A 16,383-nucleotide genomic window follows, 5' to 3' on the forward strand; every position below is an offset into this window, starting at 1 on the left:
CCCGGCTAGCTTTTTGTATTTTTTAGTAGAGACGGGGTTTCACCGTGTTAGCCAGGATGGTCTCGAACTCCTGACCTCATGATCTGCCCGTCTCAGCCTCCCAAAGTGCTGGGATTACAGGCTTGAGCCACCGCGCCCGGCCTACATTTTCTTTTCTTTATCCATTCATTCATTAATGGATGCTTATGTTGCTTTCATATCTTGACTATTGTAAATAGTGTTGCAATGAACATGGTAGTGCAGATAACTCTTCAACATACTAATTCCATTTTCTTTGGCTATATACAGGTTGATGGCTATTGTGATACTTCAGTTCTTATCATCTTAGTTTAAAAGAATTTAAACAAAAGACACACAGAAAAAGAGATGCAGCATAAAATAATTTATTCCAAAGTAAAAAAGAATGTTTTGAAAGTTAAAAGTGCAGAATAGACAGTACATTCTGAGACAGAGAAGATCCAGGGCGGGCTGCTCATAAGGATGAGACAGCAAAGATTGGCACTGAGGAGACTCCCTTTATGGGAGTCTTACGTTATTCAAAAGGGTTGTGGGAAGAGGTGTTACTAGTAAGCATGTTCTGGGTGGTCCTCTAGATGCACATGCACAGTAGCTGTACATGCTTGTTCGTATGTCATGTGTCTCATAAGCATCTTAATCTCCACCCAGGGGTGTGTTTCTTACTATTAAAATGAGCAAAGGGTCAGTTTGAGTATAGGTAGAATCAAAAGGCACATGCTCTGTAGAGGGGAAAGGCCCTACTGGAGATAGCTTTGCTTGAATGAGCTGGACTACAATGCAAATGCTGAGGCTTATTGTACTGACTGTATGGTCACCAAGGTTGCTGTGTCCAAGGACATGGTCAGTTCCTTAACTACCTGTCATGCCACATACCCAGTAGTGAGATTGTTGGATTATATAGTAGTTCTATTTTTAATTTTTTGAGGAACTTCTATACTGTTTTTTCATAATGGTTGTACTAATTTATGTTCCCATAAACAGTGTGCAAAGTTCCCTTTTCTCCACATCCTTGCCAATATTTGTTATCTTTTATCTTTTTGTTAATAGCCATTCTAAGACATAATATGGTATCTCATTGCAGTTTTAATTTGCATTTTTCTAATGATTAGTGATGTTGAGCATTTTTTCTTTTTGAGACAGAATCTTGCTCTGTTGCCCAGGCTGGGGTGCAGTGGCGTGACCTCGGCTCACTGCAACCTCTGCCTCCCGGGTTCAAGCGATTCTCCTGCCTTAGTCTCCCGAGTAGCTGGGATTACAGGCATGTGCCACTATGCCTGGCTAATTTTTTTGTATTTTTAGTAGAGACGGGGTTCCACCATGTTGGCCAGGCTGGTTTCGAACTCCTGACCTCAGGTGATCCGCCCACCTTAGCTTCCCAAAGTGCTGGGATTACAAGTGTGAGCCACCACACCTGGCCTATTTTTTCCTTATATTTGTTGGTCATTTGTATGCCTTCTTTTAGGAACTGTCTATTCAGATCCTTTGTCCATTTTTACTCAGGTTATTTGTTTCTTACGATTGAGTTGTTTGACTTCCTTATACATTTTGGATATTAATCCTTTATCAGATGTATGCTTTGCAAGTATTTCCTCCCACTTTATAGGTTATCTCTTCACTCTGTTGATTGTTTCCTTGGTTGGGCAGGAGCTTTTCGGTTTGATGCAATCCTGTTTGTCTATTTTTGCCTTCATGCTTTGGGGGCATATTCAATAAATCTTTGCCCAGACCAATGTCATGGAACATTTCCTCTATGTTTTCTTCTAGTGGTTTTGCAGCTTCACATCTCACATTTAAGTTTTGAATGTGTTTCAAGTTGATATTTGAACATAGTGTGAGGTAAGGGTCTAATTTCATTTTTCTGTACATGGATATCCAATTTCCCCAATGCCTTTTATTGAAGGGACTTTCCTTTCTTCATTGTGTGTTTGGGTACCTTGTCAAAAATCAGTTAACTGTAAATGCATGAATTTGTTTCTGGGCTTTCTATCTGTTCCTTTGGCCTGTGTGTCTGTTTTTATGTCAGTATCATGCTATTTTGATTAATATAACTTTGTAATACATTCTGAAGTCTGATAGAATAATGCCACCAGTTTTGTCCTTTTTGTTCTTGATTGCTTTGACTATTTGGGTTTTATTTTGTGGTTCCATACAAACTTTAGGATTATTTTTTCCATTTTTGTTAAAAATGCCATTGGAATTTTGATGGGGATTGTATTGAATCTGTGGGTCACTTTGGGTAGTATGGACATTTTATTGGTATTAATTCTCCTGTTTCTTGAAGACATTTCCAAAGTTGTCTCTTATTTAAGCATGATTGTTTTTGAATCTGTGTGGCTGATTGTAATTGATCTGAAGTCTTACTGAGTCTGTTCTGCTTTTTTTTGCCTTTGAGTACCTAGCTTATGTGAGCCTGAACTTCAAATCCATTCAAGCACTAGCCCATGACCACAACTTCTTCTTCTTTTTTCTTTTTTTGAGATGGAGTTTCGCTTTTGTTGCTCAGGCTGGAGTGCCGTGGCATGACCTCAGTTCACTGCAACCTCTGCCTCCCAAGTTCAAGCAATTCTCCTGTCTCAACCTCCAGAGTAGCTAGGACTACAGGCATGTGCCACTACGTCCAGCTAATTTTTTGTATTTTCAGTTGAGACGGGGTTTCACCATATCGGTCAGGCTGGTCTTGATATCCTGACCTTGTGATCCGCCTGCCTCGGCCTCCCAAAGTGCTGGGATAACAGGCGTGAGCCACTGCACCCAGCCTGGCATCCTTTTTTCAGCACTCCCCATATCTTCTCAGAGAATATCCCAGGGGTCCTGGAGAGGCCATGAAGGTCAGTTATCTGCACAAGACTGCCCAGCAGGGATGGCAGGAGATGCTCTTGCTCATAGCGTTTAAAGCTGTCTAGATGTAGGTCTGGTCCAGGTTGCAGAGCCTAAGAAGTCACTGCGAGTGGATCCATCCTAGGACACAGCATCTCCTGGTCCATTGGGGTCCACCTGTAAGTATGATTTCACCTCCTCCCTTCAAGGAACATGTTAGAACAGGGCATAATAGGCACTGTTCTCAGAGATAGTGGATTCCAGTGTACCTTGAGGCTTTTTTAGCTGCTGGAAGCAATCGATTTTTGAAAAAATGAAAAAAGCAAACAGGGTCCTCTTTAGGACATCCCAAGAGAAGAAGACTTATGGATGAAGGGGAGAAAAAATAGCAAAGATCTCAGACTCTTCTAATCCAAGACTCTGAGAAGTCTTAGTCTCTGGAAAAAGAAACAGCTCATCTGAGTTTGTTCAGCCAATTATAACTAGTTACATCAGCTGGGATCTGTCAGTGAGTTCTGGTTATCAAGGCGAATTATTTCTCTGCTCTGGCATTGCTCTGAGGGCTGTAGCGTTCATTTCTATAGTACTTATTTAGACGGGCTCCTCTCAAGAATCTAGCAACCTAGTCCCCTTCTTCCACCTCTTTCTTCCTCTTCTAAATCTTAGAGCCTAATTAAGTTCATCTACCAAGATCACAGTTCTACATAAGATCACTTTCTGAGGTTTGGGGTAGGTAATGAATTTCTGGAGGGCACTATCCTGCTGGTACCTTGGTTTCAGACATCAAGCCTCTGTGAGACAATAAACTTTCTGGCTTCTGGGACTCTGCTGCAGGAAACGAATACAGGCGGGAACAAGAAGTCCTTCCAGAAAGCATTCTGGGCCAATATCCATGTCAGTGATCACCTTTAATAAGAGATATCCAGTTCCCAAGGTCTTGTGAGGAACTTCTCCACCTTGCCATCAGTGATGTCACTTGCATCCTTACGCTCTGAAGCCCCTAACAGAGAAATGGAAGAATGCTCTGGAGGACAATAATATACTCTGGGCCCTTTAACATGGTCAGGATACTGAACTGCAGCAAAAAGTAGGTAAAGGTCAGTTACACTTTTGGTTCCATTTACCCTGATGCTTTCTGGCTTTCCTTCTTTTGGTATTATGAGGGCAAGAGATATAAAATCAAGAAATTAGGTAATGATATTGATCTGCTTTCTTCCAAGAGCCTTCAGGGAGAGAGCCAACATCTCCTCCAGACAACTGTTCATGATAAGGGGATAAAACAGGTTTAGCGTGTGAAATTATGTTTCTTGTAAGTCCGGAAGGAAACTGTACAAAAGCATCTCTTGTAGACACCCCCGCCCACTCTGGCAGTAGATCAGAGAGCCATAATGCTGGTGTTATCAGATATGTTGGACATAAACAATAACCACAGTTGTGCTGTGGCTGGAGCTAGAAGTGGCCAATTGATTACAATCTCCTTCCTCTTGAGATTTCTCAGGGGCTAGACTCCACCAAGAGCCCAGGAAACACAGTTTAGAAGGTGGCAGAGAAGTCAAGACTCTGTCACAGAGCCTTGGCAGTGCAGCAGACATGTGATTTCCTGGAGCTGACCATGAACTACCTTTTGTTTTCTCTTATGATTGTCCCTGATATTTGTTTCAGCATTTTGTTTTAATTTCATTAATATTTCTTCCTTTGATCATATCCCTAATTTTGTGGGTTGAATAATGGTCCCTTATGCCCTGGATTTTGTGAATATGTTAAGTTTTTTGACAACAGGGACATGACAGATGGAATTAAGGTTACTAATCAGCTGACTTTAAGACAAGGAGATTATTCTGGACTGTCTTGTGTAGGCCCAATGCAAAATCATGAAATTCCTTTTACTTTTTCTTTTTTTTTTTTTTTTTTGAGACATGGTCTCACTCTATCACCCAGGCTGGAGTCCAGTGGCGTGAACATGACTCAATGCAGCCTTGATGCTCCTGGCCTCCAGCAATCCTCCCACCTCAGTCACCCAAGTAACTGGGATTACAGGCATGCACCACCATGCCCAACTAATTTTTTGATTTTTTGTAGAGATGGGGGTCTCATTTTGTTGCCCAGGCTGATCTCAAACTCCTGGGCTCAAGTGAGCCTTCCACCTCGGCCTCTCAAAGTGCTGGGATTACAAACGTGAGCCACTGTGCCCAGCCCCCATGGGATTCCTTAACAGTAGAAGAAGAAGGGAGAATAGTGGTCAGAGATATGCAGTGGAATCAAGAGACAGAGAAGAGATTGGGAGCCTGTGAGAGACGTCACCCACCATTGCTGGTTCTGAAGATGGAGGATGAAGGTCGTGCACCAAGGCACGTGGGAAACCTCTAAAAACTGGTAATGCCTCTCAACTGACAGACAAGACACAAATGAGTCCTTGGTGCCACAGCGACCTTAAAAGGAATTCCACCAATAACCTGAATGAACAAGGATATGGATTCTCCCCTAGGACCTCTAAAGAAAACACAGGCCTGCTAACCTCTTGATTTTGGCCTTGTGAGATTCTAAGCAGAAACCTAGCCAGGGTTGCCAGACTTCTAACCTAAGGGCACTATGAGATAATAAATTTGTGTTGTTTCCAGCTGCTAAGTTTGTGGTAACTTGTTACAACAGCAATAGGAAACTTATACACCTAACAAATCAGGTACCCTTAAGAAGTAAACCCAGGTTCCTCCTGTGGAGAATGAGGTAGATTTCATTAATTTTCTTGTCCCCACTCACCTGTGTCTGTACGTTGAATAGTGTGATCCTCTTCACTATGAATTAGCCCAGCAACCAAGCCTTGTAGGTCAAGTATTCAGGGTTAAACTCAGTTTCTTCTTCCAAAAAGACTCATCTTGTTTACTGTTGGGGGAAACCAGCCCCATACCACCCAGCGGGTACCCCAAGTCCGGTGGAGACAAAGGAGTTAGAGACAGAATAAGCATTTAAAAGGCGGGTCCAGGGGACAGGAGCAGCTGAGACTTGCTCACGGCCCAGAGCTCTCAGGCTCTGCCCAATTTATTGGTTTACAAGCTCTTGGTTCTTAGCGCAGATGGCAGGGGGAGGAAGGGATGAGGGAAAGCATTAATCAGTGAAGGAGAACTCATGAGTCATTGAATGAGATGTATAGCAGTGGCAGTTTCTGTGAATTTCCTTGAGCAAAAACGTGTGTCTAAACTACTTAAGATCTTTAACTTATCAGGACTGAAATGGGTGCGAGTGGGTTTCAGGAGGAGCCAAGATGTTTGATTATACTCCACTGCTTCAAGGGAGTGTTGTTTCCCCGAGCAACCTGTGGCATGCCGCTGAGCTGATATGCTCTCAGGACATAAAGACATGAAGGCAATAAGGAGACTTTTCTCCTCAGAGGCCACCCATGGCTCCCCATGGGTGTCTCACACAGGGGAGATCAACTCAATCAGTACCCCAGACACTCTCTTTCCCACAGTTTACCTAAACCAAATTGCATGGGGAAGAAAGGTGCAAAATGTATATATTCCTAATGAACAAACTTCCTAATCACATCTTCTAAAATTCACACAGTACTCACCAACTTGACCTTTTATATTTGATTGGAGTATCTCAGCTCGTTTTTAGATTTTTATTTTGTACTGTTCAGGGATCTTATCATTTTGCTTACTTCTGGGTATTTTATTTTTAAAATAAAATGATGCATATAAAAACTTTTTTCTAGTATATTAATAGTTCAAGCTGTCAGATGGATATACTATCTGTATTCACCTCTTAAATAGCTCAGAAGTTTACCTGCCTGTCATAAGTATGCTCTTATTAATTTAACACCAAGCTATTATTTTATATAACTAATCCAGTTTCAGCATGGCTTTTAAAATTTTGTTTGAGAAATGAGAGGAAAAATGAGAGATAATATATCTGTGGTAGAGTGGCTTTCAGAAAGCTGCTAGTCCAGGGCTGGGCACAGTGACTCATGCCTGTAATACCAGCACTTTGGGAGGCCGAGTCAGGCAGATTGCTTGAGGTCAGGAGTTCAAGACCAGCCTGGCCTGCATGGTGAAACCCCCATCTCTACTAAAAACACAAAATTAGCCGGGCGTGGTGGCGCATGCCTGTAATCCCAGCTACTTGGGAGTCTGAGGTGGGAGAATCGCTTGAGCCCAGGAGGTGGAGGTTGCAGTGAGCCAAGATTGTGCCACTGCACTCCAGCCTGGGTAACATAGCAAGACCCTGTCTCAAAAAAAGAAAGTTGCCAGTTTAATGTAAGAGGAGGTCAACAAGTAGTAGAAGTTCAACATTATTGTGGAAACATTCAGTGGTTTCCAATATAAACTGGATAGTGTGGGTGTCAACATCCACACTGGAAACATCCAATATTATTATTGGATATTGTTATTATTTTCCATAACTGTATTAGTTATTGAAACTGTATTAGTTATTTCAATAACTATATTAGTTATGGAAAATAATAGCTTGGTGTCAAATTAACAAGAGCTTACTTGTGACATGCAGGTAAATATCTGAGCTATTTAAGAGGTGAATACAGATAGTACATATTGGATGTCTGAAGTTATAAAACTCATTATGTACTCATCTACACAATGTTTGATGTTATAAAACATCCAATATAATTATTCATCTATACAATGTTAGTAGATGAGTAATTATATTCAAAATATCAATGAAGATAACATTTGAACTAATAAAAACTTCAACTGCATATGCCAGTGTACTCCTTAAGATCTTTTCACTGAAAAAAAAAAAAAAGGCCCCAATTCAAATAGTTTGAAGAGTGAGGAAATTTATTCTTCTATCCAATTGGAAGTCAAGAAGAGGAATGGTCTTCTAGGTCAGTTGTTAAAGCAGCCCAGTGCCACTGTCAAGGACCTAGATTCTTTCTGTCTCTCTATCTTTCGTTTCTCAGCAGACAGGCTGGCCCTCGGGCTGACACTCCTGTGGCCCTAGAATGATTACCAAAGGTCCAGGCCTCCCATGCAGACATATCACCATCCAGACAAAAGAAGGGCCATTCTTGTGTGGAATCTCTCAGATATGAACAATAATAGAAAACCAAGCCCTAACTACGTACCACCTGTATTATATATATAATCCTCTCAACAACCCTATATGGTCATTATAATGATCATCTCCATTTTCTGCAAAACAAAGCCACAAAAAGCTAGGCAGTTTGCATTCATCACTGAGTGGTGAAATTGGAATTCAAATCCAGGCAGTCTGGTGTTGATATGGTTTGGATCTGTTTCCCCACCAAATCTCATATTGAACTGTAATCCCCATTGCTGGAGGTGGGGCCTGGTGGGAGGTGATTGGATCATGAGGGCAGAGTTCTTATAAATGGGCTAGCACCATCCCCTCGGTGCTGTTCTTGTGATAGTGAGTGGAGTGAGTGAGTTATTGTGAGACCTGGTTGTTTAAAAGTGTGTGGCACCTCCCCCTTCTCAGTCCTGCTCCCTCTTTGCCTTCCACCATGAGTAAAACCTCTCTGAGCCCTCCCCAAAAGCAGATGCTTCCATGCTTCCTGCATAACCAGTGGACTGTGAGCCAATTAAACTTCTTTATAAATTACCCAGTCTCAGGTGTTTCTTTGTAGCAGTGAAAGAATGAACAGGTGGCAAGGCCTCATACTGAACCTCCCACACCGTACTGGCTCTCACATAGGCAGTTCTGCCCTCAGAGTCATGGAGATTCCAAGAATATTGGGGTCCCACTATAAAGTACGTTCAATGAATGATGGTGGTGCAATGAGTTAGCTCTTTAAGGAGATAGACAAAGTGCTATGTCCTAAGATAAGACAGTAGGAATGAAGTGGGAGGTCTTACACTGTCGCCCTCCATCAGGCATCTTTTAACAAGCACAACACAAGCATTTGCCATGCTGCTGTGATCAGTGATGATCTTGTGATCTTGGGCTTTCTGGGGTTGACACCGCACTGTCCAGAATCTACATGACTTTTCATTGAGAGCAACACTGTGATTCACATTTGGCCTCATGCTTCCTTGGTCATGAGAACAGAATTTTATCTGTAAGGCTGGATTTATTTGACATCTTTAGTAGAAAATAACAAAAACAAATGTCGACTAGCTTATGACAAAAGGGAAATGTATTAAAATGACAAAAAACTCAAGGGCAAACATGTAGCCAGACCTCAGAAATCACTGAATCCTAGAATGAAAACCTATGGGAAATCCAAGTGAGACTATCTTTTGACTCTGCTTTTTTTCATGTGTCTACTTCATTCTTCATTTTGCAGACCAGTTGTCTTCTCCTGACAGCTTGCTGGGATATAGCCACAGTATACAGTGTAAAAATGTACCTGTTACACAGCCATTCCTAGAGAATTCATTTCCATTCCCATTTCCTACCCATCCCTGCCCCCTGCCTCTTTCTTTCTTTCCTTCCTTCCTTCCCTCCCTCCTTCCTTCCTTTCTTTTTCTCTTTCTTTTTCTTTCTTCTCTTTTTTCTTTTCTTCTTTCTTTCTTTTTTTCTCTTTCTTTCTTTCTTTCTTTCCTCTCTCTCTCTTTTTCTCTCTCATTTCCCTCATTTCCCCATTTTCTCTAAATTCCTAGGTAAGGGTCTGTGATTAACCCATCTCAGGTCAGAGGCCTATCCTTGATCCAATCAACCATGGCCAGAAGAATAGGGTCATGTTCTACAAACACGGTGATAGGTTTTTGTTTCTGTGGATGAGAGAAAGGGGACCCATGCAAGAAATTGAAGATATTCTTGTGTACTGTGGAGCTATTCTCCAAGATGACATGGGATCAGAATAAGATGGGAATGGAAAGATATTTTTACTATTAAAACTTTCCAACACATGCAAAAAGAGACATTAATATAATGAACCACACACATGATCACCCAGTATCAGACATAACACTTCATTACGTATCTCTAAAAGTTATATTCACATAAGCATAATGCCATTGCTACACTTTTAAAAAGTCAACAATAATTGTTTGGCACTATCTAATATCAAATCAATACTTCTATTTCCCCTGGCACTACATTTTTTGTATTTGTTTTTTTCAAGCCAAGATCCAAACAAGATGTCATCTAGCATTGGTTTCATGCTGCATAAACATCTTTTTAGCCTAAAGCAGTTCTCATCCAACTATCTGACTCAGTTTTGATGACCTATGAAGAAACCACATTATTTGTTCTACTGAATGTCCCACATGCTGGATTCTAAGAGCTTAAAGGTTATCTCCAAGGAGCTAGAACAAAGGGCTACATCTATATTTGGGCAAGGTTAATCTTTTACTAGATGATATAAATTCAGTGTATTTTGATCAACCACAATCATTATTCCTTTGATACTTAAATTTTTCCATATTGGTTCTTAGGTCCTTTGACAGTTAGTCTTCATTGTCACACTTTTATGTCCCTGGCATGAATTCAGCCATTTCTCTAAAAAGTTCTTGCTTCTTTTATAGGAGAAATGGCATTTAGAGACCATAGCCTTATCCCTAGGTGTGCTCATTGGTACCAAGTTTTTATTGTTTTAGCTAGGGATTGGCAAACTACAGGCCATAGCACTGCTTTTACACTACAATGGCAGAGTTGAATGGTTGCAAGAGAGACTATTGCCTGCAAAGCCTAAGAAAAAGTTTGCTGGCCCCTGTTTTAGGCCTTTCGTTGAAAAGTGAGTTGTAAATCCATGCTGATATTTCCAATTCAAATTTAACATCAATAATTTTATTTAACTTCTTTGCTTTTATGTGTGTATCTCTTCTCTTACACTGAAAAAAATCTTGATTCTAGAATTTTCCCAGGACTCATCTGTTTTTAACACTGAAAGTTGTAGATAGTGGGAAACCCCTCAGGCATAAGCAAACTGGAACAGTTGTTTACCTTACTTCATTCTTAAAATGTTAATATCAGTATGATTTTTATTTATCTTACAATATGTGTTAGACATATTTAAATTATACCAAATTATTACTAAATTTATTTACTAGTTTATTTAATGTACAAAGTATTTAATTAAAACCATTCACTCAAATTCTGCATTCTAAAGTCAGTTGAAATAATTCTCTGTATGATTATATTACCAAAGTAATGTTCAGTGTAGGTACATTATTTTAGTTTTTTCCCTCCTTTTAGGAATACCCTTTTACTTATTTATTTTCAATATGTAAAACAATTACAAGATTCTGCATTCAAAACTCTACAGCAGGCTGGGTGCAGTGGCTCACATCTGTAATCCCAGCACTTTGGGAGGCCAAGGCAGGCAGATAACTTGAAGTGAGGAGTTTGAGACCAGCCTGGGCCATATGATGAAACCCTGTCTCTACTAAAAATATAAAAATTAGCTAGTCATGGTGGCACGTGCTTGTAGTCCCAGATACTTGGGAGGCTGATGTGGGAGAATCACTTGAACCAGGGAGGCAGAGGTTGCAGTGAGCCGATATCACACCACTGCACTCGAGACGGGGTAACAGAGTGAGACTCTGTCTCAAAACAAAACAAAACAAAACAAAAAACCAACAACTCTACAGCAAGTTTTAGTAAGAGAAGTCTCACCTCTATGCATGTTTCCTCTCTCCTCGTAGAGGCAGAAGTTTTTAGTTTTAATTAGTTTTAGTTTTGTTCTTCCAGTGGGTTTTGTTTTGTTTTTTAAATATGAGCAAATATATAAATGTATATATTTATTTATATCCCCCATACTCTATATACTATTGTACATCTTGCTGCTTTCACCTAAAAATACATCCTGAAGATTATTGCATATCAGCATATAGAGATCTTCCTCATCCCATTTTATTATTCTATAGTAATATTCCATTGTATAAGTGAATCACAGTTTATTCACCTATCCCTCTATTCACCAGTTTTTGAGTTGTTTGTAATCTTTTTCTATTAAAAAATACTACCTTATTCACAAGTCATTTTCCAATTCTGCCTGTGTAGTTTTGTGATAGATTTCTAGAACTGAGATTGTTCTATCAGATGGTGAAGTCATACACAAATTTGCAAGATATTGCCAAACCATCTTTTACTATAGTTGTAACTATTTTTTATGCCAACTAATGATATACAAGATATTCTATTTTCTTTCACCATGACCAACCCAGTAAGCTTTCAAACTTTTGATTTTCACCAATATGATAGGTGAGAGTTGTTATCTCAGCATGGAGGTAATTTGCATTTCTTTTATTGTGAGGATTGAATTTTGAAACAGGAAAAAGGGCAAGCAAGGCCCTGTGATGACCAAGAGCCTGAGCATGCTTTCAGTTATTTCCTCTCTTATGTCAAAAAGCAACTTCACACCACGATTGTGAATTTATTCACAAGAATTACCAAATTTCTTCTTTCATTATTAACAACTCTGTCTTCAACTGCCATAGTTTCCAGAGAATTGAATGATGAATTGTCCAAAACTACAGAAGAAAAGTTGCTGTTTGAGAGCATATCTCTCTCTCTGAACTTTTTATCTCTCTGATAAAAAGTTCCTCAATCAGTGAAACTACCCTATGCCAAATGCAAAGAGTGGGAATTCCAAGGAAGAACAAAGATCTGTTACAAGTAAGTTCCATAGAAGATACACCCAAGTGTGAGTAAACTGCTGGTAAGCAAAGGAGCAAGGTGAAATAAACACCTAGGTTAAGAAGTTAAGATCTCCAGGTACTTCGGAGATGAAGAAAAAAAAAAAGAAGAAGCTAAGAGAAGTAAAGATGAATCATTAGCACATAGTCCTATTTTCATAGATAACATTTTTGAGAGATATATAGTGATGTTCTGTAGATGTATGGGTATACCCAGATATCCCTCCCACCTGCACCAGCCCTTTCTCCAAAAGGAACAATGCTTGAAGGTGTTCAAATGGCCTTTTTTCACCAGTGGCTGGGAGCCTTAGCCATGGAATGGGCTGTCCTCACCCATAGTGTCCCACTGTTTTTTATTCCCATTAATGTCTTCCATTTTTAGTGTCATTTGACCCATGGAAATCCCACCCTTTCAATTTTCCCACTGTATCTGAGCATATCAATTCTCTCAGCATCCAAATGCTTTTTGAGCACCCAGTCTAAGGTAAGCATAGCCCAATCCTAGGCAACTTCAGCAGAAAGTGGGTACCATTACAGCAAAAGCAGTGGTGTGCTTCCTGGAAGGGATACCAGTAGCCAGAGAGGTGATGATAGTCCATGGTAATATACAAGGCTTCAACACAGTTCCAGGAAGCTTGACTTCAGCATTGCCTCCCTAGCCATGAGCATCACTGATTCCATTGTGTGTTTAAATGTGCTTTATCCACTTCTGCAAGTCACATGTGGGCCATTTAGAGGGTGAAAAGTGTTGGTCATTTTATAACCCCGCCCTCCTAATTTCCTGAATCTTGTGAAGCTGGCTGAGTCCCACAGACCACTAGAGGAAGAGGTATTTCCACAGTAGGTACAGCTGCTTGCACATCTCTCCTCAGAGCTGTCCCTTGACTTGGGGGTGAATTTCAGGCCAACAGGGCTACCTGGGATACAAGAGGGGTCTCCATGGATCTGCCTTACTACCACGGACGTCTGACCAAGCAAGACTGTGAGACCTTGCTGCTCAAGGAAGGGGTGGATGGCAACTTTCTGTTAAGAGACAGCGAGTCGATACCAGGAGTCCTGTGCCTCTGTGTCTCGTGAGTAGCCTCATTTTGCACACATCTGACATTGTATGTTGAATGTGGCAATGGCTGCCACACCGTACAGGAATTCATATCCCTCAATATTTCACTCTGACTTTGGAGTCTCAATGAGTAGAGTGAGAAATAATGGACACTGCCAGGACAGGAATGTATCCGTCCATGCTCCTCCATCTGCCTGCTCTCCCTAGTGTAAAGGCCCTGCAAGCAGACTCTACAGCAGCAGGAGGGATATGGTGGTGGTGAAGGGAAGGGCTGCAGGAAGTATAGGGGTACAGGGGTTGGAGAAAAGGTATAAATGTCAGAGGTCTTATCCTCCAGAGATCTGTTTATTTGGTATGGAAAAGGCTAGGGGTTCTTTAAGAAGTTTCAACCTGAAGGACTACTTATTCCGCAGCATCCACTTGCAATACTTAAACTATAAATACAATCACGTTTCACATTTTGTCAGATTTGTAAAGGACTTCAATATTCGTCATTTCCTTTCATCCTTGTAGTCTATCAAGGCAAGCATAAGCAGTCACCATTTCATAAGTAAAGAAACAGAGACCTGAATTTCTCAAATAATTTGTTTGTGTTAAAACTCATTTGGAATTTCCAGAGTCTAAGTTAAATATGAAATTCCAGGCTGAGTGTGGTGGCTCATGCCTGTAATCCCAAAACTTTAGGAGGCTGAGGCAGGCGAATCACTTGAGGTCAAGAGTTCAAGACCAGCCTGGCCAACATGGCAAAACCCCATCTCTACCAAAAATACAAAAATTAAGCTGGTGTGGTGGCATGTGCCTGTAATACTAGCTACTTGAGAGGCTGAGGCAGGAGAATCACTTGATCCCAGGAGGCAGAGGCTGCAGTGAGCTGAAATTGCACCACTGCACTCCAGCCTGGGCAATAGAGGGAGACTCTGTCCCAAAAAAAAGTAAAAAGAGTGGCTGGGCGTAGCGTCTCACTCCTGTAATCCCAGCACTTAGGGAAGTGGAGGCGGATGAATTACCTGAGGTCGGGAGTTGGAGACCAGCCTGACCAACATGGAGAAACCCTGTCTCTACTAAAAATACAAAATTAGCCAGGTATGGTGGTGCATGCCTGTAATCCCAGCTATTTGGGAGGCTGGGGCAGGAGAATTGCGTGAACCCGGGTGGCGGAGGTTGCAGTGAGCTGAGATCGCGCCATTGCACTCCAGCCTGGGCAACAAAAGCAAAACTCCATCTCAAAAAGAGAAAAGAAAAAGAAAAAAAAATTCCAGGCCACAGTATCAAAGAGACCCAGCTGAAGGAACTTGTTTATGCCCAGTTTAGAAAGCAATCCTGAACAGAAATCACTAGAAACCTCCTATCTTTATGTATGTTCCTCTTTGTAAAGTAGGGACCACTGAACCTTTTATTATACCTGTAACAGAAATTAAAATCCAAGTGTCTCTTTTTAAAGAAAAAAATTGCTCAATGTCACTTGTTAAATAATGGTTGGGAGGACTTTATTCAGGATCATCACAAAGGTACAGTGACCACTGCAATGAGCTCTTGCGGTGCAGAAGATAGATTGGACTCAACTCTGAATCCAGCATGGGGAAGTGGGAATTTATGGCCAAGGAGCAGTGTGGCTGTCAGTAGATAGAAAATTACTCAGAGGAAACATCAGGGGTAAAGTGGATTCTGGCTAAGCCAGCCTAAGAGAACTGTAACTGAAGACAGGCCAGGGTGATCAGATGTTGCCTGGGGGATGGTGGAGGATGAGGAATCTGATCAGAATCTGACAGTGATTGGATAGCTAGGGTGAGGGAGGAGTCCTTGCCAAACTGACATAGTAGGGTTCTTTGCTAAAACTGGATTTTACAAGGAAGTACGCAAATGGACCTTGGAATAGGCTCAGAAGTCTGATTATAGACAAAAGTGATTGTCATTACTAATAGAATACATAGGGACATATTTCTTTCTTTAAATGGTACTGGAGATACAGGCTATTTCTCTCATACCTACATCCACAGTACCATTTAAAGAAAAATATATATTGGCAAGGCACGGTGGCTCATGCCTGTAATCCTAGCAATTTGGGAGGCTGAGGTGGGCAGATCACTGAGGTCAGGAGTTCAAGACCAGCCTGGTCAACATAATGAAACCCCCATCTACTAAAAATACAAAAATTAGCCAGGCATGGTGGGTGTACCTGTATCCCAGCTACTTGGGAGGCTGAGGCATGAGAATCACTTGAACCCAGGAGGCAGAGGTTGCAGTGAGCTGAGATCGCGCCATTGCCTGTGAGACAGAGAGAGACTCTACATCTCCCATTGCCTATGAGAGAGAAAGAGACTCTACATCTCAAATAAAATAAACAAAGAGTGGATAAGATCTGATTACATGTAAATGGGATGGAGGGCATTTTAGGAAGGGGAGGAGGTAGGAACAGGAGTCTAGAAGTAGGCTATTTTAAAGGATTTACATACAAGGTTCCTAAAATGTAGTTTGGAAACCAGCTTTTGGAAAAGGAGGGTGGGATAAGATCATGGAGTTTTAAAAGAATGGTTCTATAGATAGCAGGGAAACATGGATGATTTCTGAACAGGGAAGTGACAAGACTGGTGAATTTAGGAACTTCAATCTGATATGGAGAAGACAATGAAGCTGGGAAATGATGGCAATGGAAACTGTTGTGCCTCTGGACGGGAGACAGTGAACAGCTAATTGTGCTGGGGCAAGCAGTGGGAAGGGAAAAAAGAAGGTGCAAAGACAGACCTTGGGCAGGATCTCAGGGTATATGATCAATATTGGGATTCTCTTTTCTCTTTTCTTTTCTTTTCTTTTCTTTTCTCTTCTCTTCTCCTCTTCTTTCTCTTTCTTTCTTTCTTTCTTTCTTTCTTTCTTTCTTTCTTTCCTTCCTTCCTTCCTTCCTTCCTTCCTTCCTTCCTTCCTTCCTTCCTTCCT

The 16,383-nt window shown here is 41.1% G+C and overlaps 1 protein-coding gene across 1 annotated transcript in view; it reads left to right on the forward strand.

Annotated features, from left to right (window-relative positions):
• The first annotated feature begins 13,209 nt into the window (after positions 1-13,209).
• The window catches only part of SH2D1B (SH2 domain containing 1B), a 17,392-nt gene continuing 14,218 nt past the window's right edge, over positions 13,210-16,383 (forward strand). Inside the window, exon 1 of the mRNA XM_011952972.1 lies at positions 13,210-13,465. Within this exon, the coding sequence (XP_011808362.1) occupies positions 13,332-13,465 (134 nt within the window). The 5' untranslated portion in view covers positions 13,210-13,331. The remainder of the gene's footprint in view (positions 13,466-16,383) is intronic.

Source organism: Colobus angolensis, unplaced genomic scaffold (assembly GCF_000951035.1).
Source record: "Colobus angolensis palliatus isolate OR3802 unplaced genomic scaffold, Cang.pa_1.0 Scaffold354, whole genome shotgun sequence".
NCBI lineage: Eukaryota > Metazoa > Chordata > Mammalia > Primates > Cercopithecidae > Colobus > Colobus angolensis.